Source organism: Hirundo rustica, chromosome 3 (assembly GCF_015227805.2).
Source record: "Hirundo rustica isolate bHirRus1 chromosome 3, bHirRus1.pri.v3, whole genome shotgun sequence".
NCBI classification, from domain to species: domain Eukaryota; kingdom Metazoa; phylum Chordata; class Aves; order Passeriformes; family Hirundinidae; genus Hirundo; species Hirundo rustica.
In genome coordinates this window covers 116,333,753-116,359,829 of record NC_053452.1, presented here as the reverse complement: position 1 = coordinate 116,359,829, position 26,077 = coordinate 116,333,753, and the positions used below count along the sequence as shown (strand labels likewise).

The 26,077-nt window shown below is 52.7% G+C and overlaps 1 protein-coding gene across 1 annotated transcript in view; it reads left to right on the top strand.

Moving 5' to 3' along the window:
• RAB10 (RAB10, member RAS oncogene family) overlaps positions 1-26,077 on the top strand; it is a 49,463-nt gene that overhangs the window by 19,545 nt on the left and 3,841 nt on the right. The window contains exons 2-5 of the mRNA XM_040058071.2: positions 11,319-11,379; positions 19,738-19,876; positions 23,604-23,693; positions 25,014-25,115. Coding sequence (XP_039914005.1) covers positions 11,319-11,379; positions 19,738-19,876; positions 23,604-23,693; positions 25,014-25,115 — 392 coding nt within the window. The remainder of the gene's footprint in view (positions 1-11,318; positions 11,380-19,737; positions 19,877-23,603; positions 23,694-25,013; positions 25,116-26,077) is intronic.

The following is a 26,077-nucleotide window of genomic DNA, read 5'->3' as shown; positions in this document are numbered from 1 at the left end:
GATGTTGGGAAGGAATCCCGATATTTCCCTTGGGCAGGCCCTGGCACAGGGTGCCCAGAGAAGCTGTGGGTGCCCCTGGATCCCTGGCAGTGCCCAGGGCCAGCTTGGATGAGGCTTTTGATGCCTGGAAACAAAACACAAACTTTTCCGCCTGGGACAGTGGAAGCTGTCCCTGCCCACGGCACACAGATGAGCTTTCGTGTCCCTTCCCATCCAGACCATTCTGGGATTGGATAAATGCAGTTTTTCCCGTCTCCTCGAGGAGTTCATGGCCACGTGGAGGTGTAGGGAGGATCCCTGCAGGAATGGGTGCTCTCCCAGGGGAAGAGCAGGGGGTGTGTGCTGGCATTCTGCACACACACACGCCCCAGCAGGTGTGCAGGGCTCTCCCCTGAAGGAGGAGGAGCAGCTGCTGGATTTACTGAGTTACTCTGCTGTTTACTCAGGGGATTAAGTGTGTTTGAGCTCCCAGAGCAGGGTGTGGGCAGGGCTCTGGAGCTGGGGCATCCTCCTGCAGAGGCACGAGCAGAATTCGTGCTGCCTGCTGAATTTAAACCAGGAGCACCGTGTGTTTGCATCTTACCAGAGCCAGAGCATCCCCAGGCTTCTTGTTTTGGTTCCATCTCTGGTTTTTTGTTGCTGCCCAGGCTGCCTTTCCCTCTTCCCACTGTCCTTCCCGTGTACCTGACCGTGCCACACGTGATCAGGGCTGCACACAAGGAAGAGTTCAAACACAGTGCAGTCCCTCACTCCTGATGAATAGATGTTTTGTTAAATGTTTTTTTTTTAAGAGTGGCCGTGGCCTGAGTGTCAGTTCCTTCCCTGGATCTGGAAGTTCCTGGCAGTGTTTAAGAGGGCAGGTGGTCCCAAGCTTTCAGGTTTACTCATCGCCTTCTCTCTGATAATTTCATTGTCGAGGTGAGTTTTGAGACTTTGCCCAGTGACTCCTCGTGCTGTTTTACTGAAGCTTTCTCCTGAGAAAGAACAGCTCCCAAAGCGCTGATGGTCAGAGATTCTCCTGTTGGAGGAGTTGTTGGGACTGGGGAGGGACAGTGTGGGTTCCACCTCCCTTTGGAGCCCTGTTGTGATACCTTGGGAAGGCTGAGCTGGAACAGAGTTAGAGAATAAAGTAAATATTTATTAAAAGGCCTTTAAGGATTCACCTTGGGCAGGACAAGAGCCTGGCCAGGGCTACACCCAAGGTGGACCCAAAGTAGTCACAAAATGAACAACAGGTCATGAGATCTCACATTTCTATAAGTTCTGCTTCATTTGCATTTTGGGGTTTAATTATCCAATTAGTTTCAGGTTATCAAGTCCCATCCTGGTTTTCTCTTTTTAATCCACCCTTTTTTGTGCTTTTGGGCTGGAAGTTGTCCTTGGGTGCTGCAGGAACAGGGTTTGTTTTGTGTCCCTGCTCTGTGCAGAGCTGAGTGACGCCGAATGCGAGCTCAGAGCTGTACCCTGGGCAGCACAGAACGTGAAATACACGGAATTAAAACCCAAGGCATCAATTCCTGCGGTTCCTCCCCTCTGCAGCTGGGTGCTGTGCTGGCTGCCAGGGGTGGCAAAGCCCCATTGCAGGAGGAATTGCCGGGGGTGCCAAGGCTTGTCCCAGCCAGCCCAAAGCTTCCCACTCCCTCCCACGCCAGCTGAGTTTGGCTCCCTGATAAAACTCAGGCTTTCCCTCAAGCCTGTGCCAAAGGATGAGGCCGGGAATAGCTTCGGTTTCTCTTTCCTGAATTCCCTTCTCAGGGAGCTGTGATTCCTACAGGTGGCACTTGTTGATGGAGGCCTGTTCCTTTCTCATCTCCCGTGGGTGAGGGAAAGGAGACACCCCAAGGAGCTGAGAGGGGCTGCAGGGATTGAAGTTAATTGGAGTTAAGTGCAATCACAGAATGGATCATGGATTGGGATGGAAGGGACCTCAAAGCTCAGATCCATGCCATGAGCAGGGACACCTTCCACTATCCCAGGTTGCTTCAAACCTGGCCTGGAACCCCTCCCTACCCCTTTCCAACTCCAGCAAGTGCTTTAATAGCGACAGGAAGCTGTAAACCTTGTCTTTACAGCCTCACCTTGGGGAAATTCCTGCCTTGAGTGAAGAGAGTGCCTGGGCAGGCAGAAGGAAAGTGCTGCTGTCTTCACGGAATTAACAACTCTCCCAGTGACAAAGTGTGAAGGCACGAGGCCTGGGGGCTCCCAGCAATCCCAGGAGCACAGGATGTGCCATTCCTGCGCTCAGTGTGGAGCTGGGATCCTCCAGGTGTGCTCAGAGTGACACAGGGCACAGGAAACAGCCCCAAAATGCCTTTTTTTAAATAACAAAAATGCAATAAAAGACAACTCCAACAAGCCCGGGAGCTTTTAAAATTGCCAAGTTATTTTGGGGGTGGAAGGCTTTGTCAGGTCTTTGTAAACACAACAATTTCATCCTGGGGTCCCCCAAGTCTCGAGAGAGATGCATTAACCTCGGTGCAGAGTTCCAGAATCCCTGGGTTTGGAAAAGTCCAAGCTGTGCTCAGTCCTCACCTTGTCCAGAGCGCCGCGTTCCACATCCAGGCCTTGGACACCTCCAGGGATGGGGACTCAGGCATGGGCAGCCCCTGCCAAGGGGAAATTCCTCCTGATGTCCTCCAAGCCCTCCCAGTACCAAACTTTCCAAATATGTCGAGTCCAGAACCCAAAACTCTTTCAAGACAATGCAGCTCTTGCAAAGAAGCTTTAATGCTTCAGGGTGTCATTTACTTAGAGCAGGCAGCCCTTAACCTTGGCTATCAGTTAAGATAATTATTAATTATTTCCTAAGAAAGCTTCAGCAGTAAATCCACTTTCTCTTTCCGAGGACAGCCCAGCACAAGCGCATCAGGCAAGAGCTGAGAGTTCTGCTTTTAATTAAGCTCTTAATGATCTCACTTGCTACTTAAGTCTTTCGAAACATTTCTTCTGTGAGGGATTCAGAGTGTGACGAGCAGCATCCCAAAGCACGCTCAGTATCTTTAGTGTTAGCACTACTTTCCAGAGGTTTTCTAGGAACTGTTCTCTCCCTCCTTCACCCTTCAGCACAGAGCACGGTCTCAGTTTTTCCAGGTGTGGTCCCCAGCACTGGGATTTAGCTGGGACAGTGATTTCACTTGGTGTGAGAGGTTTTGGAAGCACCAGCTCAGACAGGAGAGTTTGTTTTGGAGGGGCAATAGCAAAGAGCCGGGGGCTCTTTGTGCCTGGGACACTGGCACTGCTGGATTCCAGCTCTGTGAGTTACACAAACATACACACCTGGTAGATAAAAACTTCGACTCCTCACCTTATTAAAAAATAAAACCCAAACAAAAACTGAGCTCTGTTTTGGTGGTACAGTGACTTCATTTAGAAATAAATTTACAGACCAGATGAATTTATCTATATTTATAGATACAGCTACAACTATAGATAAATGTACGGACTAGATGATTCAGCCATAATCTCCATCCCCATCCCTGAAAGTGTCCAAGGCCAGGTTGGATGGGGTTTGGAGCAACCTGGGATTGAGAATTTGTCCCTGCCCGTGGCAGGGGGTGGGACAGGAAGAGCTATAAAGTTCCAACCCAAAGCATTCCGTGATTTTACAGTCAGCTGAGGCTCTTGGAGAAGGTGCTGTGGCTCTGGCTGGGAACTTCACCTTCCTCAGGGTGGCCCAGCACTGGGAGTGGCACAGCTGGGCTCCAGCTCCTCAGGAGAGGGGAGTGTGCCCTGAGTTCTGCCATGGGAACTTGGGTATTGAGAGCTGTTCTTTGAGTCCACACGTGAAGATCCTGGCTGTTGTCAGCCTGTGGCACAAAGCTGGGCAGCTTGGACACACGAGATTTGAATGATTGACCTGGTGAGGCTGGAGAAAGGCTCTCAGACCATCCCCAGCACTGCCAAGGCCACAGTGCCCCATGTCCCCAGGTGCCACATCCACAGGGCTTTTAAATCCCTCCAGGATGGGCACTCCAAACCTCCCTGGGCAGCTGTGCCAGGGCTGGACAAACCTTCCCATAAAGGAATTGTTCCCAAAATCCAACCTGAGCCTGGCCTGGCCCAGCCTGAGGCCATTTCCCCTTGTCCTGTCCCTGTTCCCTGGGAGCAGAGCCCGACCCCCCCTGGCTGTCCCCTCCTGTCAGGGACTTGTGCAGAGCCACAGGGTCCCACTGAGCCTCCTTTTCTCCAGGCTCAGCCCCTTCCCAGCTCCCTCAGCCTCTGCTGGGGCTCCATTCCCTTTCCCAGCTCCCTCAGCCTCTGCTGGGGCTCCATTCCCTTTCCCAGCTCCCTCAGCCTCTCCTGGGGCTCCATTCCCTTTCCCAGCTCCCTCAGCCTCTGCTGGGGCTCCATTCCCTTTCCCAGCTCCCTCAGCCTCTCCTGGGCTCCATTCCCTTTCCCATCTCCGTTCCCTTTCCCATCTCCATTCCCTTTCCCGTCTCCATTCCCTTCCCATCTCCATTCCCTTTCCCATCTCCATTCCCTTTCCCATCTCCATTCCCTTTCCCATCTACATTCCCTTCCCATCTCCATTCCCTTTCCCAGCTCCGTTCCCTTTCCCAGCTCTGTTTCCCTGATGAACCTGAGGATGAGTTTGTGCACGTTTGCTTTTCTTCCCTAAGCTGAGCACACGTGGTGCTGGTGCAGTGTGTGCACAGCAATTACTAATTAATTACAGACAAATTGTCGTTGTTTCTCTGCTGCTCTTGGCCCGTGTTGGGTGGGACGTGCCGGGATGGGATGGGATGGGATGGGATGGGATGGGATGGGATGGGATGGGATGGGATGGGATGGGATGGGATGGGATGGGATGGGATGGGATCCATGGGATGGGATGGGATGGGATGGGATGGGATGGGATGGGATGGGATGGGATGGGATGGGATCCATGGGATGGGATGGGATGGGATGGGATGGGATGGGATGGGATGGGATGGGATGGGATGGGATGGGATGGGATGGGATGGGATGGGATCCATGGGATGGGATGGGATGGGATGGGATGGGATGGGATGGGATGGGATGGGATGGGATGGGATGGGATGGGATGGGATGGGATGGGATCCATGGGATGGGATGGGATCCATGGGATGGGATGGGATGGGATGGGATGGGATGGGATGGGATGGGATGGGATCCATGGGATGGAATGTCCCTGCAGGATGGGATGTCCCCTCAGGATGGGATGTCACTGCAGGATGGGACTTCCCTGGACAATGGGATGTCCCTGGATGATGGGATGTCCCCTCAGGATGGAATGTCCCTGGACAATGGGATGTCCCTGGATGATGGGATGTCCCCTCAGGATGGGATGTCCCTGGACAATGGGATGTCCCCTCAGGGTGTGTTGTCCCCTCAGGGTGGGATGTCCCTGGACAATGGGATGTCCCTGGATGATGGGATGTCGCTGCAGGGTGGGATGTTCCTGCAGGATGGGATGTCCCTGGACAATGGGATGTCCCCTCAGGGTGTGTTGTCCCCTCAGGGTGGGATGTCCCCTCAGGCTGCCTGTCAGTCTCCCAGCCGTGCCCTCCTCCTGCCCTACATTCATCTTCCTCCCGCCCAGCGTCCTCCCCGGGCTCAATGGGGGCTTTGTTTGGAAGGAATGCAAACAAAACTCGGGCTGTGTGAAAAGGGCCAGCTCATCATTTGTAGCTCTGCAATGGACTGGAAAAGAACTTTTTCTCCCTCCCTCTTTCCCAGTGGTTTTGGGTCTGTCACATGTCAAGAACACTCACTTTGTGATTTAGTGGGACAGGAGGGATCTTGGGAAGGTGTGAAGTGATATGGAAATGATTATGGACTTAAAGCTGTTCTGCTGATGCAGCTCCTGGCTCTTCACTAACGTCTATCTGAGAGAGCTGGGAACACCAGTCCCTTGCTCCAATAGCTGTGTGTCCAGCAGGACACTCAGGGTTTCACCCTGCTCAGGTACGAGCGCAGTTGTGGGCAGTATTCCCTGTGGCTGTGGCGTGGAGGGTGAGCTGCAGCCCCGGAGCTGCTCCTGGGCCGTGTTTGCCGTGGCTGGGCAGAGCAGGCTCCGTGTTTGTGTCAGGGCAGTGTTTGCACTGACCGTGGGCTGGGCTGCTGCTGCTCCTCTGAGCCTTCCCAGGCCAGGAACCCAGAAACGGCACAACTGCTCCTGTCCTTCCTAAAGCTGAGCTCGGGTTTGTCACACCTGGGCCCGTGGAGTCATGGGATCCCAGACTGGTTTGGGTTGGAAGGGACCTCAAAACTCATCCAGTGCCACCCCTGCCATGGCAGGGACACCTCCCGCTGTGCCAGGCTGCTCCAACCCGGCCTTGGGCACTGCCAGGGATCCAGGGGCAGCCACAGCTGTGCCAGGGCCTCAACACCCTGCCAGGGAACAATTCCTGCCCAAAATCCCACCCAAATCTCCCCTTTTCCAGCTCCAAGCCATTCCCTGTGTCCTGTCCCTCTGTCCCTTGTCCCCAGCCCCTCTCCAGCTCTCCTGGAGCCCCTTTAGGCCCTGCCAGTGCCTCCAAGATCTCCCCGAGCTCCGTTTGTTCCTTTGATCCCCTGGATCTGCATCCCACAGGATTTGTGTGCTGAGAGTCAGAAGCCAGCCCGGAGCCATCCCAGCCAGCAGCGTCTTGGGATCCCAGGATCCCAGGGTGGTTTGGGTGGGAAGGGACCCCAAAACTCATCCAGAGCCACCCCTGCCATGGCAGGGACACCTCCCACTGTGCCAGGCTGCTCCAACCCGGCCTTGGGCACTGCCAGGGATCCAGGGGCAGCCACAGCTGTGCCAGGGCCTCAACACCCTGCCAGGGAACAATTCCTGCCCCAAATCCCACCCAAATCGCCCCTTTTCCAGCTCCAAGCCATCCCCTGTGTCCTGTCCCTCCAGCCCTTGTCCCCAGCCCCTCTCCAGCTCTCCTGGAGCCCCTTTAGGCCCTGCAGGGTCTCTGAGCTCTCCCTGGATCCTTCTCCTCTCCAGGTGAGCACCCCCAGCTCTCCCAGCCTGGCTCCAGCCCTGGAGCAGCTCCGTGGCTCCTCTGGGCTCTCTCCAGCAGCTCCAGGTCCTTGTGCTGCTGGAATCCCCAGGGCTGGGGCAGGTGGGGTCTCACCTGAGCACGGGGGCACAATCCCCCCTCCCTGCTGGGGGCTCAGCCCAGCTGATCTCTGGGGCTCTCATTTCCAGCCTCTCACCCACCAACACCCCCAGGCTGCTCCAAGCAGCAGGTGGAAGGCTGGGAATGGGAAGGAAATGCAGAAATGAGGCGGGACCTGTGAGGATGTGCCTGTTGTGAGCTGTGCTGAAGGGCAGTGAACATTTCTGTATCTTAATTGGAACATCTGGAATTGATAAGATTTTTGTAGGCCTGGCTGTATTCTTCCAGGTTGTCAGGTGAATTCCAGCTTGTCCTGCTGAAGGTGATAAATATCTTACCGACACTTAATGAGGGAGTAATTTCATGCTCATCTTTAATTCATGAGCTCTTTCATTATCCCCCTGTGATGATGAGATGTCTGTTCTTCAGCCAGTCAGGTTTTATACCCGTTACCCTCTTCAGCTCTTTCCTGAACGGAATTTTCCTGGAAACCTCCCCAGATCTGTGTTCTGGGAAGCCTTTTGTGTTTCTGCTGTTTATTGTCAACAGCCTGGGACTGGATCTCCTTTTCCCAGTCTGTTGGAACTCCTTTGGAAGTATTTCCAGGGAAATTCATTCCTCCTTTTCCCAGTCTGTTGGAACTCCTTTGGAAGTATTTCCAGGGAAATTCATTCCTCCTTTTCCCAGTCTGTTGGAACTCCTTTGGAAGTATTTCCAGGGAAATGCATCCTTCCTTTTCCCAGTCTGTTGGAACTCCTTTGGAAGTATTTCCAGGGAAATGCATCCTTCCTTTTCCCAGTCTGTTGGAACTCCTTTGGAAGCATTTCCAGGGAAATTCATTCCTCCTTTTCCCAGTCTGTTGGAACTCCTTTGGAAGTATTTCCAGGGAAATTCATTCCTCCTTTTCCCAGTCTGTTGGAACTCCTTTGGAAGTATTTCCAGGGAAATTCATTCCTCCTTTTCCCAGTCTGTTGGAACTCCTTTGGAAGCATTTCCAGGGAAATTCATTCCTCCTTTTCCCAGTCTGTTAGAACTCCTTTGGAAGCATTTCCAGGGAAATGCATCCTTCCTTTTCCCAGTCTGTTGGAACTCCTTTGGAAGTATTTCCAGGGAAATTCATTCCTCCTTTTCCCAGTCTGTTGGAACTCCTTTGGAAGCATTTCCAGAGAAATGCATCCTTCCTTTTCCCAGTCTGTTGGAACTCCTTTGGAAGTATTTCCAGGGAAATTCATTCCTCCTTTTCCCAGTCTGTTAGAACTCCTTTGGAAGCATTTCCAGGGAAATTCATTCCTCCTTTTCCCAGTCTGTTGGAACTCCTTTGGAAGCATTTCCAGGGAAATTCATTCCTCCTTTTCCCAGTCTGTTGGAACTCCTTTGGAAGTATTTCCAGGGAAATATATTACTCCTTTTCCCAGTCTGTTAAAACACCTTTGGAAGTATTTCCAGGGAATTTTTGCTGTTTATAACAGTTCTGAAAGCTGAACTGGAATTATATTGGAATGGGAGCTGAGTATAACATGGGATTAGAGATTTATTTTACCCCCAAATACTGGAGTTGGCTGAATCCCTCGCAGTGCAGAGAAGAGTTAATTTCCTTGGCCAAGTTAATGATTTACTTTACCTTAACACATAAAAAGTGGCTCTCAAACGTTCTGCTGCACCTGGGCACAGCCCAGAAGTAACTGTCACCATATAAAATATTTCATTTCTCGTGTTTGGCGTTCATTTGTGTGGCTGTGTTGCTGGGGACACGACGTGGCAGCGGACAACTGCCCGAAATGCTGAAAGAACACAGGGTTGGGTGGACTTGGGGCAGTTTTGTATCTTGGCAATCAGTCATTCAGCAGGTTTATACTTCCAGTCACCTTTGTGTGATAGTTAATGCATTGATTCAGAAATGCATCCTAAAGTGAGGGACGCTGGGGCTGAGTGGAAAACAGAGGAGCAGTGACCTGAGATGGGCAGGAGATCCCAGGGATCTCCTGGGATTAATGCACAGCCTTGGCCTCGACTCACTGCAGGGCTGGAAATCCAGAATCCCAGAATTCTTCAGCTTGGAAAAACCCTCCAGGAAAGGGAGTCCAGGCTGTGTCTGATGCCCACCTTGTCCTCAGCTCAGAGCACTTCCAGGAATTCCTTGGACACCTCCAGGGATGTCCTCCACCTCCAGTGCCCAGCCCACACCTGGGGACCTTCTGGGCTGGGGCACGTCCAGCTCCCAGCCCAAGAAATTCTGTGTGCTGGGTGTTGGCTAAAAGGAGTTCAAAGCACAGCGAACTTCTTACGTAATAGTGCATTTCATAAATTCTCTTTAATCTTCCTTGGTATGAAAGTGACCTTGTCGAATTGGGAGGGAAGTTTGGGATTGCAGCTGCCGCCTTTTGAAAAGTCTAAATATAAACAGGTTTTTGGAAGGAGGGAGGAGTCATCAGTGGTGTTCTGTGATTGGAATTGAAAGTCGGAACGGTGGCATCTGATTAGTGTCAGAGCAGTTTGAGGGGATGGTTTGGAGCGTTCTGCTGCTCTGGTGTAGCCTCTGCTGTAATTCTTGTAGGCAGCTTTGGGAAGAGAAGGTTGAATCTGGGCTTCTCCTGACAGGAGAGACCTGCAGGGGCTGGAGCATGTGCAGGGAAGGGAACGGAGCTGGGAAAGGGAATGGAGCCCCAGCAGAGGCTGAGGGAGCTGGGACAGGGAATGGAGCCCCAGGAGAGGCTGAGGGAGCTGGGAAAGGGAATGGAGCCCCAGCAGAGGCTGAGGGAGCTGGAAAGGGAATGGAGCCCCAGCAGAGGCTGAGGGAGCTGGGAAAGGGAATGGAGCCCCAGGAGAGGCTGAGGGAGCTGGGAAAGGGAATGGAGCCCCAGGAGAGGCTGAGGGAGCTGGGAAAGGGAATGGAGCCCCAGGAGAGGCTGAGGGAGCTGGGACAGGGAATGGAGCCCCAGGAGAGGCTGAGGGAGCTGGGACAGGGAATGGGGACAGGACAAGGGGAAATGGCCTCAGGCTGGGCCAGGGCAGGCTCAGCTTGCATATTGGGAATTCCTTCATGGAAAAGGCTCTCCAGCCCTGGCACAGCTGCCCAGGGAGGTTCGGATTGCCCATCCCTGGAGGGATTTAAAAGCCCTGTGGATGTGGCACTTGGGGACTTTCCCTGTATTAGTTGGTGTTGCAAGTAAAAACCTTTTTGGTGGTGTGTGGAGATGGTCTGTGCTTGGCTGAGTTCTCAGAGTCTTGGTGACACTTCTGGCCTGGCTCTGGCTGTCCCGTACCCAAGGCTGAAGCAGGGATGTGTTGGAGCTCTGACAATTCTCCTTTCCTTGCTGGTTAAAGCTTGGAGTGGTTTGAGCCGTTGTGCATCCCTCTGGAAGCTCAGCGTGTCTGCAATCCCTGGGTGTGCTGGAGAGCTGGGGCAGGGCTCCCTGGAGCAGCTCCCCAGGGAATGAGAGCTCCAGGAGCCTCTGGACAACGCTCTCAGGCACAGGGGGGATCGTTGGGGTGTCCTGGGCAGGGCCGGGAGTTGGACTGGGTGATCCTTGTGGCTCCTTCCCACTCAGAGTGTTCCAGTGCAGACCACTGACCCCTGGGCTGATCTCCCAGCTCCTTTCTGTTAGGAGAATTAATCCATGAACACCAGAGGTTTATGTCCAAAAAGGAGACAGAGCAGTCCTTTGACTTTATTCCAATAAAGGGAGAGGCCATGGGGCATTTCTCCTGGGGTCTCTCAGTTTTTCGGAGGACTCAGGCTCCTTTTTATCCCAATTTCCCGGCCGCATTTCCCTCTCTCTTTCCCCATTGGCTGAGGTACTTGAGAGGTGCAGACTTCCTGAAACGCCTAAGATTCCCCTTTTCATGTATAACCCCCCTAATCTTTAATTTTTATGGGATTTATGGGTTTTTCCCCATTGTTGCTTTCATCTTCCAATATTCAGTTTCATTTACAAACAACCCTAGGGTTTGTTTGTAAAGGCAAATTTCTTCTTTTCCATTCATCAATCAGTAGAATCCTTCCCATTGTTTCCCTTATCTCTCAGCGCTGGTTTTATCTACCAGCAGACCCAGAACTTGTTTGTAAAGACAAATCTCATCATTCCTCTCCTTTCCCCTTTCAGTGTCCCTGGACATCCCTGATTTACCTGGCAGCGAGAAGGGAAAAGCTGCTCTTCTGTCTCAGCTATTCAGATTTAACACAGAAAGGATTTTTTGGGGGATAAATAAATACTGATTACTTATTCATGCATTTGTTTATTTTAGGGATAGACTTCAAGATTAAAACCGTTGAATTGCAAGGAAAGAAGATCAAGCTGCAGATCTGGTGAGTAACATCCAGTTTCCTGCAGCAGCAGGTGTTCCTGGGGTGGGTTTGGCGCTCCTGGGTTGTGTTCAGGGGTGCAGCTTTGCAGCTGTGTTCTGTGTTTTCTCCACAGTGCTCACACTCCGTGAGTGTGTGTGTGTGTGTGTCTGGGGCAGCAGCAGTGTTTGTAACCCCTGGGCCTGGCTGCTGGCAAACCTCCTGCTGGTGGGGAGAGCATCCTCACGGGCTGTGCTTCAGTGGGAAGCGGTTTAAAAAAGCTGGAATTTTTAAATTAGGAGTTGCCTCCAGCCTGTGACTATAAATTGACTCGTAGCCTTGCTCTGTGGCAGCAAGAAAATGTAATCCAGGGCTGCACTTGGGCTGGAATTTTCCACGCTCGGCTGGGGAGAGGTTCTCAGCTGGCTGGGACACGGCAGCTCCGTGGGAATGTCTGACAAGAGGCAAAGCCTCAGCTCCTTCCTTTGAGCTTCTGTGCTTTTCACCAGGGGCTTTTCAGCAGGTCAGCTCAGGAGAGCCGGTGGCTTTTCCTGGCCCGTGCCTCTGGCTGGGCTCTCTGCTCACTTCTGCTGCGTTCTGCAGCTCCACTGAGGAGCTCTGAGCTGGAGTTTGTCCCTTTTGGCCCACTCACAACAGTCCCACGGCTTTGGAACGTTGCTGTCCGTAGATGCAGGTGGGTGGGTTCCAGTTTGGAGGGGCGCTGGCTTTTCCAGTCATTCCAGGACAATCAGGAGTGATTATCCTTCCTAACCAGGGCAGCTGGAGTCCTCCTGTCACCAGCACACTGAGGGAGTGGTAGAACTGACTGAGAGGGGGTCTGGATGGGAATTTGGGGCAGGAATTGTTTCCTGGCAGGGTGGGCAGGCACTGGCACAGCTGTGGCTGCCCCTGGATCCCTGGAGGTTCCAAGGCCTGGATCCCTGGAAGTTCCAAGGCCTGGATCCCTGGATCCCTGGAAGCTCCAAGGCCTGGATCCCTGGAAGCTCCAAGGCCTGGATCCCTGGAGGTTCCAAGGCCTGGATCCCTGGAGGTTCCAAGGCCTGGATCCCTGGATCCCTGGAAGCTCCAAGGCCTGGATCCCTGGAGGTTCCAAGGCCTGGATCCCTGGATCCCTGGAGGTTCCAAGGCCTGGATCCCTGGAGGTTCCAAGGCCTGGATCCCTGGAAGCTCCAAGGCCTGGATCCCTGGATCCCTGGAGGTTCCAACGCCTGGATCCCTGGAGGTTCCAAGCCCGGTTGGATGAGGCTTGGAACAATCTGGGACAGTGGGAGATGTCCCTGCCATGGCAGGGGTGGAACAGGGTGAGCTTTAAAGTCCTTCCCAATGCCAACCATTCCATGACTCTATGATTAAACTTCAAAAGAAAATCATTGTGAAATGTAAAACCAGGAAATAATGGAAAAATGAGGTTGCTTGATGCATTTGTAAAGAGCAGGACGTAACGAAGCTGTACAGATTGTGGGGTTTAGGGAAGTGGGCTTGGGTGAGCTGAGATTTATATGGTGGCAGCTTTTAAATGTCACAAAATCGGGAAGTTGTGGCCTGAGTCTGCTACTTGTTTCTGCCAGGCTCAGATTGCACTTTTGAAATGAAACTTGGAAAGCAGAAAATGAAGCTCCTACAGAAAAAAAAAAAAAAATCAAACAAAATAAAATCTCAGTGTTGTGTTTCCAGCTTTTCCTATAACAGGAATGTCTTTGGAGGGGTTTTGTGCAGTCCATCTCTATTTCCCCACTGCTTCCTGCCTTTGAACTCACTCCACACGTGCAGGAGCTGTGCAACATTCCCAGAACAGCCCAAGGCAGCAGGGGATGGATTTAGGGGAACATTTCCTGTGTAAACCTGAGGCTGCTCTGGGAGCTCTCCCTGCTCCAGGTATGGATCTCTGCAGTTGGCCGAGCTCCAGGAGCGGCCTGTGGGAATCTCATGAGGTTTAATAAGACCAGGTCCCTCTGCATGGCCCCGACCTTCAGGTGTGACAACCACACCACACCTCGGAGCAGAGCAGCTCCTCACCTCTCCCTGGGGATGGAAAAAGTGCCCTCGTGACGTCTCACAGCCCTGCCCTGAACTCTGAAATTTATATTTAGGGCTAAAGCAGGAGCACAAAGGTCAGGCTGAATTAAACCCTGCCTGGGGGGAGAAGCAACTCGATACTCAGTAGCTGTTCCAGTTGGAGGTGCTGCTCTGTGAGGATCAGTCGAGGCTTCTCCTGCTGCTCCAAATGGAAATGTGCCTGCCAGGAGCAGGATGGGACACGGCCCTGGCCTGGCCTTCCAGAGGAATGAGCTTACCCAGGGCAGATCCACCAGGAGAACCTCTGGGTGCAAGCTGCAGCTGAGGATTTCCTTCTCTGGGTTGTTGTCCAGCTCCTCTTTAGGAGAATTGCTGCTGGGACAGTCATCAGTGATCCAGGATCTGGGAGAAAGGAATTTAATACACGTTTGGGAGTGGGAACACTTACAAAGGGTGGGACCTGGAGGGGTTTGCAGTGCTGGGAGTCCGGAGGAATATTAACACTGTCGTGGTTTCTCGGTTTGAAAAAACAGGTGTCTGCTAAGGAAGGCAGGAATGGAAAATGTAACCCTCCAAATGATTATAATTTGGAAATTAAGGGGCTTTCAGGCAAAGATACGGGGGTAGGAATAACAGTTCTTTACTGGGAATATTAAAAATATAAATGTAGTAGTAAAAAAACCAAGCAAACCAAAAAGCAAACGCTGCCGGAGTGAGCAGAGAGCTGTCCCGCTGCTGCTCAGGGTGTTGGTCCCAGCCCAGCCCAGCCTCCTGCAGTGACAGATGTGGTTCTGGCAGCAGGGATCCTGCAGCAGGGTGCAGTTTTCCTCTGCAGCTCCCGTGGTGCTGAGATGGCTCCGGGGCTCCTCTGGCAATCCCGTGCCCACGGGCTGTGCTGCTGTTCCCAGGGCCAGGTGTGATCCAGCCGGGAATGCCGGGCTCCTCCCCTGGCTGCAGCATCTCCCGGTGGGCTGATGGAATTGTGTGAGCCCTGCAGTGAGCCTGGATGGGCCAGGAACAGCAGAGATCCCCTGGAATGGTGAGGGATGGCTCCTGGAAGGGACAAACAAACACTGCCCCAGGGGTTTAACAGCTGGTGATTGAATGCACACTGCTAGGACACGTGGTGCAGAGAAAGAACGAGGGATCAGAGTGGGAGATCCAGGAAAAAGATGGGGAAACGCTGAAGGCCTTCAAAGGGACAGAGTGGTAGAGATAAAAATGGAGAGTTTATCACACATTCAGGAGCTCAGGTAGAGCTGCTTTGAAATGGAAACCAAGAGGCTTTGGCATTTCCCAGAACTCATTAACACAGTGGAGGCATTGAGAGGTGAAATGGGATTTTCCCGACGGCGTGGGCAGGGAGTGAATGTGGCAATCCTGCAGAGAGAGCACCGGATTGATCAGCGCTGCCTGGGGAGAGAGGGACTCAGAGAGGAAGAACAACTGGAAAGATGAGGCCTTGGGGATATCAGAGCACATCTTGAAAGTCCTGGATATCCTGAGCAGGTAGGGAGGGTCTGATAGAACTTGCTGCCTTTTTCCAGCGCCAGAACATCAGTTCTGGCCTGAGGCTGGAAAATGGCACATGGAAAACAACAGGAAATTAAGTTTTGCTGGAAAACCCCTGATGGGATGTAGTGGCAGCTGCAGGTGCCCGTGGATGGGTTCCCAAGGGATTTCACAAGAGCACGGGCAGGTTTGGACTCTTAAATCCACAGAGGGGATCCCTGGTCCCAGAATTCCTGAACCACTGGGAGGTGGGAGCTGGAAAACCTCTGGGCTGCCCAGGTAGAGCTCTGAGGTGCTTGTCAGGAGACACAAAAGGCAGAGCTGGGTTTGTCATCCAGGCAGAGCACAGGCTCAAAGGAAAGTAACTGTCAGCTAAAAAATCCAATTTTTTCTCTTTTTTCCTACTTAGCCGCTCCTCCAGCTGTCCCATCTTTAATGACATTTGCGTGTCAGCCTGTTTTCCTGCAGTCTTCCTGCCTGATCCCAAATTTCAGGGACAGCTTTATGTTTTTGGTGTGCAGCTCCTAGCCGCGTGGAGGTCTATAAAATAACATTTTTCTCTCAGTGCGTCTCTGCTTGGCAGCACATTCCCACGGCCAGAGAAGCGTCCTCAGGATCTTGGTTAATTCACAACGAGCTCGTGTCAAAAATAACGCCCTGGGTTGTTATCCTGGAGTGGCTGTGCAGGTGGCACAGGCGTGGAAATTCCCTGTGATGTGCGGGTTGTGGTGTTTAATGAGCGTGGTGGTGACCAGCCAGGGCTGCACATCAGCCTCATTAATTCCTGCAGTTACCCCAAGAACGCCTGGAAGTTAATTCTGTTCGCTGGGGGCTTTGGAGACTCCAGGTGGAAGATGTTCCCGTGGCATGGCAGTCCTGTGAAACAACTGGATCATTCTCTCGGTGTGGGGTTTATTTTCCTGGCTCTGTATTATCCAGAAAAGCTGAAATTTGCACAGAATCCCAGGATCACCGGGGTGGGAAAATCCCTCCCAGCCCATCGAGTCCAAGCTGTGCCTGATCCCCACCTTGTCCCCAACCCAGAGCACTGAGTGCCACCTCCAGGAGTTCCTTGGACACCTCCAGGGATGGGGACAGCTCCTTCCAATGCCCTTTTCCATGGATCCAGCCTGTCCAGATCCTTCCTCAGCACATCCTCACAGTCCATGAGCTGCCTGAGGATACCCTGCATGTTCTTGGAGGTGTTGGACAGGACTGAGCCAGCCCTGAGCCCACTGTGCCCCTTCCCAGCTGGATGTGCCTCCATCCCCAGCTCTCCCTGGGCCCAGGTTTATCCCAGGATATTATTATCCATTCAGTTTATTATTCAGGGCTGGGCACTTTTCCTCCTGCAACCTTGGCGGTTGCAAATGTAACAAGATTTAATAAGTAAGAAAATTCTTGGGATTATTTTGCTAGGAATTCCTTGGTTTAATATGTTGGAGACCTGGGAGGGAGCTCACAAATCATCAGATCTAATCTCTCCTTGCTGCAGCCGTGGAAATCTTCCATCAATAAATCATAATACATTTTAAGGTTTCTTTAGTCTCTGCCAGGTCAGCCGGAAAGCTGTCCCAGAAATCCCTTTCTCTCCAGGTGGAACCTCTAATATGATACAGCTCATGCATATTTTAATGTTGGCATGAGAATAATTCCAACTGGTTTTTCACTTTCCTTGAGCATCTCCTTTGTCTTCACGTCCAAGCTCTCTCCCTTTCCTCCCGTGTTGGATTTTCCTTGGCCCTTTCCATAACCCTCGTGGATGTGAGGTGGGAGAAGGAGCCAGCTCTGAGCTTACACCCCGAGCTCTGGAGCCTTGCTCCCGCATCCCAGAGCTTTGAACAAAGGCCCTGGGGAGCCAGGGCAGCAAACAGGAGCTGCGTTTGCCCAGGGTGGATCCAGCCCATAACTCATTTCCTCTGTTTGCCTCAGCCAGCTCTAATCTCCCATCCATTAGGAGTTATCTCTGAATAATGAATGGAGAATCCATTAACCAAGGGAAAGGGCAGCTAGAGTATTTATTAAAAAAAAAAAAAAAAGGGGGGAGGGAAACACTCCAGGTTCTTGGCTTCTTCCCTCCCCAGCTTTTTTCTCTTCCATTAGCTGAGCTCCAGTTGCCAGAAAAAAAAAGCCAAAAAAAAAAACCAGTGGAGGAGTTAAGCAGGAGTCAGCTGTAGGATGTGACAAGCAGTGAGTAGCAGCTCCGTGCTGCCAACGCCAAGCTGTGTAAAACCACTCGGAATTGTTCCTGTGACAGCTGCTGGCCGTGGCAGGAGGGAGGAATCATAGATCCCAAATGTCTAGGGGGGGCTGGGAGAGTTTTCCAAGCTTTTCCAGCACTGGTAGGAGCCGGTGGGAGGGAGTAGCCCGAGGGAAGGTGCTGGCAAGTGGGTACAGAACTTGGGGAGAGGGAAAATAATGAGGGTGTGAGTGGAAATCCGTGGAGGTACTTGGCAGGAGTTTGTCCTGAGTGAAGGAAAGGATCCCTCTCTCTCTGGGATGTGCTAAAACCGTCAGTTAAAGGATTAAACTCCACCAAATTAGTTCATAGAATCCCAGAATGGTTTGGGTGGGAAGGGACCTTCAAGCCCATCCCATTCCCACCTCTGCCAGGGACAGGGACAACTTCCGCTGTCCCAAGGTGTTCCAAGCCCTGTCCAGCCTGGCCTTGGGCACTGCCAGGGGTCCAGGGGCAGCCAGGGCCTCCCCACCCTGCCAGGGAAGAGTTAACAGCTGGGATAAGAGCTGGATCCATGGAAAAAAGCATAAAAAATCTCGTGGATCTTGTGTGGAAGATAAGCCAGAAAAGGTGAAGCTGTAAAGTTGAAATCCAATCAAGGAGTGGGTTATAATTCCAGCTGGAGAAATGTCACTGGAAAAAGTCCTGTGAAATTCAATGCAGCCAAATGCCAAGTCCTGGAGTTCGGTGTGGGTTGTCAGAGCAGTCTGCTCGTGGTCAGGCCAGGGAGTGGGGTGGATAAACAGCAGTGCCTGGAGATCTCCCAGTGTGGGCTGCTGAGGCTCCAGCTGGGGTGAGCTGGGTTCTTCTGACGCGTGGGCAGCTGGGCAGGGTCTGGAGGCAGTGGGAGCTGAGGCTGGGGATGGATTCCAGCAGCACATCAGACATTTCCAGGAATAGTGAGGGGACCCCTGGCTGCTTTGTGGAGCTGGGAGCGGGGTCAGTCACCCCCTGAGGCCACAGCAGCTCAGGTTTGGGACCTGCCTGGTTCCTCCTCTGTTCCTGGCCCTCATCCTGGTGTCACCAGCTGCAGGAGCAGGTGAGATCAGTTGTTGGGTGTGCTGGATTGGGAGCTGTGGGTCAGGGAGACCCTGGGCCTTTCTGGAGGGGGTTATGGGATGTGTAACCTTGCTTTAGACCAGGTTAAATTTGGAGACACCTTTGATTCTACCTTGCCGTAGAATCACTGAACCCCAGAATGGTTGGGGTGGGAAGGGACACTAAATCTCATCCAGTGCCACCCCTGCCATGGCAGGGACACCTCCCGCTGTGCCAGGCTGCTCCAACCCGGCCTTGGGCACTGCCAGGGATCCAGGGGCAGCCACAGCTGTGCCAGGGCCTCAACACCCTGCCAGGGAACAATTCCTGCCCCAAATCCCACCCAAATCTCCCCTTTTCCAGCTCCAAGCCATTCCCTGTGTCCTGTCCCTCCAGCCCTTGTCTCCAGCCCCTCTCCAGCTCTCCTGGAGCCCCTTTAGGCCCTGCAGGGGCTCGGAGCTCTCCCTGGATCCTTCTCTCCAGGGGAACATTCCCAGCTCTCCCAGCCTGGCTCCAGCTCCTGGAGCAGCTCCATGACCTCCACCAGCTCTGTGTCCTTCTGACGTGAACAATGTCACTGAAAACTGTAAATCTGCGATCTCAGGGGTTTGTGGCCTCCGAGAGACACGGCAGAATGTGCAGTTAGTTCTTCATTTCTGATTTTTAGATGAATTCTCAATTTACAGCTAATTCCCACCCTTAGTGCCACGCAGGTTTGTTTAACCACATCTCCTCCATCCCACCAAAGATCCCAGAAGGAGATGGGAAAATCCAGGCTGGCAGTGATGTGTTGTGATCAGCTTTCAGCATATTGCTCCCAGAGACCATCCTGTAACAGCGCAGCTTGGTCGGTGTTCCACAGGCTGCGATCAGAGATGTCAGGAATGGACATTTCCACGGTCAAGTTAAAGCTTTCCAAGGCTGGTCTGAGAACAGAACTCCTCTCAGTGCTATTGTCTGTGTGGCTGCTGGCGTGGAAGGAGCCCTCTGGGCTCTGGTGGTGGTTCCAGGCTCCTGGAGAAGCCTTTCCCTGGGAATCCTCCTGGATCCACCCTGCTGCTTCCCCCAGAGCTGTCTCTGGCAGCTTCATGGTGTTAAATAGAATTAAAACATTATAAAAAAAAAAAAAAACTTATAAAATCAAGCCTTACTGTTTCAACTAAACTAACCACTAACCTAAAAAGTTCCTGTTAAAAAAGAAAAAAAACCCCAACATAAAAAAAAAAAAATCAATTTACATAGCAATCTATCCTTATTTAAAAAGCAACTCACAGCTACAAAAAAAAAAATTCTACCCCGCACAAAACACCCACTTCCCAAAAAAACCAAAAAATGTGAACTATCTAAAAAAAAAAAGTTTAATAAGCGTATACACTAACCATTACCAACCAACCAACTAAGCTCCAACAAATTACTAACCCATTAACAATTCAATAAACCGCCGCCGAGTGAAATTCAGATTTCTGATATGAAAAAAACCTCACCTGCCCTACATTAAAGAAAAAACAACAAAAAACCCTGAAAAAGCCCGGGATTTGTGTGGGTGTCTCCCGCAGGGACACGGCGGGGCAGGAACGCTTCCACACCATCACCACCTCCTATTACCGCGGGGCCATGGGCATCATGCTGGTGTACGACATCACCAACGCCAAGAGCTTCGAGAACATCAGCAAGTGGCTGCGGAACATCGACGAGGTGAGTGCCGGCCCCGGAGCGGAGCTGGGCGCCTCTGCTGGCCCTCAGGAGCCCCTGGAGGGGGTTTATCTCCTTTTCTTCTCTTAAACGCTCGGTTTTTGTGTTGGGATTCGGGCGTGGATTGATTTTTATCTGGTACAGTCTCAGGAGTTGTGAGTTCTGGTTAACAAAGGGAGAAATGGCTCCTGCTCTCTCCACAAGGTCTTTTAATTGTCCAATTATGAAAGGACACCTACATTATTTTTACTTTGAACCCAGTAACCAAACACCCCTGGCCCGCAATGCGGATTATTCCAGTTACAAAAAACCACCCAGACCCGTGGAGAAGAAGGTGAGGAAGAACTTAGACAACACCCTAAATCCTCCATCTTGTTTTACATATATTACTGTATTCTAAACCCTTAAACTCTGAGTTTTGCACCCTGTGCTGTCACACACTTCTATCCAAACCCCACACTCACAATCCCAGCGCTGTCACTCCATTTTGGAGCCTTTTCCACGGCCTCAGGTGAGTGCAGTGTTTGCTGGGGGGTCAGAGACTGTTAGAACAGAAATCCTGGAATTCTCAGTGCCCAGGGTTCCAACATCCCCAGAACTCAGCTCTCCCCTCAGCTGTGCCAGGAGGGTTGTGACATTGAACAGGAGAATCACAGAATCAATCACAGAATCACAATCAATCACAGAGTCAATCATAGAATCCCAAAATCAATCACAGAATCAATCACACAATCACAATCAGAATCAATCACAGAATTACAGAGCCAATCACAGAATCAATCACAGAACCAATTACAGAATCACACAATCACAGACTCAATCACAGACTCAATCACAGAATCAATCACAGAACCAATCACACAGTCACAATCAGAATCAATCACAGAATTACAGAACCAATCATAGAATCAATCACAGAACCAATTACAGAATCACACAATCACAGACTCAATCACAGACTCAATCACAGAACCAATCACAGAATCACAGAATCAATCACAGACTCAATCACAGAATCAATCACAGAATCACAGAATCAATCACAGACTCAATCACAGAATCAATCACAGACTCAGTCACAGAATCAATCACAGACTCAATCAGACTCAATCACTGAATCAATCACACAATCACAGAATCAATCACAGAATCAATCACACAATCACAGACTCAATCACAGAATCAATCACACAATCACAGAATCAATCACAGAATCAATCACACAGTCACAGAATCAATCACAGACTCACTCACAGAATCACCAGGGTGGAAGAGATCTCCAAGATCATCGAGTCCAGCCCAGCCCCAACACCTCAACTGAACCACGGCCCCCAGGGCCACATCCAGGCTGTTTTTAAACACCTCCAGGGACGGGGACTCCACCACCTCCCCGGGCAGGTTTATTATTCTTGCCGTGACAAACTTTCTCCTGGTATCCAGCCTGAATTCCCCTTGGCACAGCCTGAGGCTGTGTCCTGTGCTTCTGTCAGTGCTGCCTGCAGAAAGAGCCCAGCCCCAGGTGAGCACAGGCACCTTTCAGGGAGCTGTGCAGGGTGATGGGCTCACCTCTGAGGCTCCTTTTCTCCAGGCTGAACGGCCCCAAGGAGCCTGTGGTGTGCTCAAACACCCACTGTGCCCATGAGCAAAGGCTGTGCGTGTGCTGGAGGAGTGAGGGGCACTGGGAGCTGAGAAGGGCAGGTCTGGGAGCAGCCACACTACTACTGTGAGTGTGTTACTACTCTCATTCGCTGTTCCCTGAGCGTGGAAATCCTCAGAGGTGATTAACCATCACCACCTCCGCTCCCTCCTAATGGTGTCATGAGATATTTGGAGGTTTCTCGTGGCTGGTGCTGGTAGCTTGGCTCGTTGCCCTTGGCAGAGGAGAACCAGGACAGGGAAGCTGGGAAATTTCAAGGTCAAGTGAAGCAGAAGAAAGCGATGTGGAAGCGTTAAGTGCCTGGATCCCCGCGAGTTCATCCTCCAGGAGCTCTGAGGTGGCAGGAGAGCGGCACAGCTGGCGGTTCTTGGTTTTGTTACGCTGTTCCCCCGTGGGATAAAGGTTTGGGTTTTCCTAGAAAGCGCAGAGACGGCCCTGTAGAACTGAGCGCAGGTCAGGCACTGCTCAGTGGAGCCCCTGAGGCTGGAGAAGGCAGCACAGCAAAAATGGGATGTTGGATTTTGAATTTCCCAGCGTGAGAAGTGGGGCACGGTCGTGTTTGTGGAGGAGTGCCCTGTGTGGTGAGGAGAGCAGGAGAGGGGATGAGGCAGCACAGCAGGAGACTCAGCAAAGAGCTGGAGTAAACTTGAAACTGAGGCCTTTGGTTTCTGCAGCTGCTGTGTTAAAAACCCCAGAGGTGTCCCGGGGGAGTGATGGGTGTCACTGGCACCATCAGGGCTTTTGGTGCCCTCGTGTTTTCAGTCTGGGCCGCACAAACTGGGCACCTGATCCCAGGTGCGTTGTGGAGGCTGCTCAGGGGCTGTAAAAAGGATGTTTGACACCTCAGGGAGCTGTTTTTATTATGGGAGAAGCTCATTTATTTATGTATTTATTAGGGAGAAGCTCAGCAGTGGAGAAATCAGTCAGAGGTTGGAAAATCCTTTGGAGCTCATGGAGCCCAACCATCCCCCAGCCCTGCTGAGGTCACCACTGCCCCGTGTCCCTGAGAGCTGCATCCACAGGGCTTTGGAATCCCTCCAGGGATGGGGACTCCATCTCTGCCTGGGCAGCCTGTGGGGAGTGAATTTTTCCTTTCCATCCCCTCTGGAGCGTTCCCTGCGTTTGGTGTGACCCCAGTGCAGCGCCCATGGGTGCGTGCAGCCTGTCCTGGTCCCTGTGCAGAGCTCCCTGCCCCCAGCAGATCCACATCCCACCCCCTGGGGCTGTCCCTGAGCCCAGCCAGCCTGGTGCCCTCGTGTCCAGCCCCACAGGAGTTCCATCCCAGCAGGGTGCACCCGTCCAAGCCAGGACCAGGAGGTTTCTCCAGGAGAATGCCACGGGGAAAAGGTGCCAAAGGGCACAGAGCCCGGGCAGCTGCATCCACAGCCTTCCCCTCATCCATTAAGGTCACACTGTCGTAGAAGGAGATGGGGTTGGTTGAGCAGGAGCTGTCCCAAAGCCAGACCGGCTGGGCCTGATCTCCTGCTTGTCCTGTGATCACAGCCCAGGTGATCGGCTCCAGGACCTTCCCCAGCCCTGAGGTCAGCCTTGGACCTCCTGGATCCTCCTTCAGTGCTCCTTGGGGCCTGGCATCCCACTGGCCAAGCTGCAGTGAGACAGGACAGCTGAGAAATGATCCAGATTCCCCCTCCAGAGAGGAGGAATCTGGGGTTCCTCATCCCTGCCCAGGCTGGCACTGCCTCCTCCTGCCCCGACACCGTTCAGGAAACACCGACCCCGACCCTCCCTGCTCCTTTGGACACCCTGCCCCGACCTCTGGCTTCTGTTTCCCTCCTCTCCCTCATTCCTCTGTCTCTGTTTTCCTTTCCAATCTCTCTTTCTCCCCTGGCTCGTCCCTCACATTGTGCAGGAGAAAACCATTAACCAGCACTAGGAAGTCATTAGGAGCCTGGGGTTAATTAACAGCCTGTTCCTCTGCCACTGCAGTGCACGAAGCTCCGTTGTGGGCAGCTCTAAATGTCCCCAAATTGCAAAAATTGCAGCTGTAGGTGGTGGCTTGGCCACAGCAAAGGCAAGCAGGGGTTTTGTAAGCCTGTCCCTGTGTCCTTGCAGCACGCCAACGAGGATGTGGAGAGGATGCTGCTAGGAAACAAGTGTGACATGGAAGATAAAAGAGTTGTCCCTAAAGCAAAAGGTGAACAGGTGAGTATCAAACGAAAAAAACTTCTTTATCCGAGTCGGCAAATCACTGCCAAGGCTTCTGCCTGCTCCAGGGGGCTGGGATGCCCCAGTGGGATGTGCCAGGGAATGATGGGATGTGAATCCTGGGAATGTTTTCTCACAAACTGCCACGAATGGGATGAGTTCTGCTTCCTTTGATAATTCCAAATTCCCAGACGTCCCTGAAGTTCCTCGCCGTGTGACAGTGTGTGGTGTCTGTCCTCTCAGGCCCCGACACAGACTTGGGATTAATTAGTAGAGTTTAATTGTTCTGAATTGTGAAGTTCTGAATCTTCTGAGCTGGCACCTGGCTGGTGCTGCTGCTGCCAACTGGGGCTGAGGGAGTCACAGAATTCCAGAATCCCTGGGGTTGGGAAAGAAATCCCAGAGCACTGAATCCAAGCTGTGCCTGATCCCCACCTTGTCCCCAGCCCAGAGCACTGAGGGTCACATCCAGGAATTCCTTGGACACCTCCAGGGCTGGGCACTGCAAAGCTCCCTGGGCACTTCCAAGGCCTGAGCCCCCTTTCCATGGGGAAATTCCTGCTGCTGTCCGAGCTGAGCCTGGCCTGGCCCAGCCTGAGGCCATTTCCCCATGTCCTGTCCCTGTTCCCTGGGAGCACAGCCCGACCCCCCCTGGCTGTCCCCTCCTGTCAGGGACTTGTGCAGAGCCACAGGGTCCCACTGAGCCTCTTTTTCTCCAGGCTCAGCCCCTTCCCAGCTCCCTCATCCTCTGCTGGGGCTCCATTCCCTTTCCCAGCTCCCTCAGCCTCTGCTGGGGCTCCATTCCCCTTTCCCAGCTCCCTCAGCCTCTGCTGGGGCTCCATTCCCCTTTCCCAGCCTGAGGCCTCTGCTGGGGCTCCATTCCCTTTCCCAGCTCCCTCAGCCTCTGCTGGGGCTCCATTCCCTTTCCCAGCTCCCTCAGCCTCTGCTGGGGCTCCATTCCCTTTCCCAGCTCCCTCAGCCTCTCCTGGGGCTCCATTCCCTTTCCCAGCTCCGTTCCCTTCCCTGGACATGCTCCAGCCCCTGCAGGTCTCTCTTGTCAGGAGGGTTCCAGAGCTGCCCCAGTACTGGAGGTGCCCCAGCAGTGCCAGCACAGGGGACGGGCACTGCCCTGGCCCTGCTGCCACCCCAGAGATGGCACAGCCCAGGTGTCAGTGGCCCCTTGCCCACCTGGGCACACCTGGGCTCATGTCCAATCCAGTATTCCCTGCTTTATAAATGCTGCTGATCCCAAAGGGGTGGTGGCACCGCTGGAATTATCCCCAGGATCTCTAATCCCCCTCTCTCTGTTTGCTGCAGATTGCCAGGGAGCACGGTATTAGGTTTTTTGAAACTAGTGCAAAAGCAAATATAAACATTGAGAAGGCATTCCTCACATTAGCAGAAGACATTCTTCGAAAGGTAGGTGCTCACAGCATTCCTTTGGAACCCATATCCTCGAATTCCACCTCGTTGTTGTGATGTCCACCCTTGATGCAGTGTTTGACTCTGCCATGCTGAGGCACAGGAGTCCCTGAAGGAGCAGGGATGAATTTCTGAAGCTTGTTTGATGTTGTGTTGTTGTAGGGGGTTTTCCTGCAGGGAGTAACACCCCTCAGAGCCAAGGAACTGAAATTCCTGTTTGTTTGTTCGGCCCTTACACTCACGGCTGTTGTGCCTGTGCTGGAGTTAAACCATTTCCATCGGCCTGGAGGGAATTGTCCTTTCCTGCCAGCATCTCTGGATGCACTGACAGCTCGTGGGGGCTGTTGGCAGAGCTCAGGTGTGCAGGGTGGGACAGGAGGGAGCTCTGCCACTCCCAGCTGTGCTGCCACGGCCTTTCCTTGGGGCTTCTCTTGCACCCCATCATCTGCTTGGCTCCCCTTCCTGAGAGGTGCAGGGTACCATGGAACCGTGGGATCAGGGAGTTTGGAAAAGCTCTCTGAGAGCACCGAGTGAAATCATCCCCCAGCACTGCCAGAGCCACCACTGCCCCACGTCCCCAGGTGCCACATCCACAGGGCCTTGAAATCCCTCCAGGGATGGGCAGTCTTTCCAGGAAGGAATTCTTCCCTATATCCAGTCTGACCTGGATATCTAACCCTAATTATCTAACCCTAATTATCTAACCCTAAACCCTCCTGGCCCAGCCTGAGGCCTTTTCCCCTTGTCCTGTCCCTGTTCCCTGGGAGCAGAGCCCGACCCCCCCTGGCTGTCCCCTCCTGTCAGGGACTTGTGCAGAGCCACAGGGTCCCACTGAGCCTCCTTTTCTCCAGGCTCAGCCCCTTCCCAGCTCCCTCAGCCTCTCCTGGGGCTCCATTCCCTTTCCCAGCTCCCTCAGCCTCTGCTGGGCCTCCATTCCCTTTCCCAGCTCCCTCAGCCTC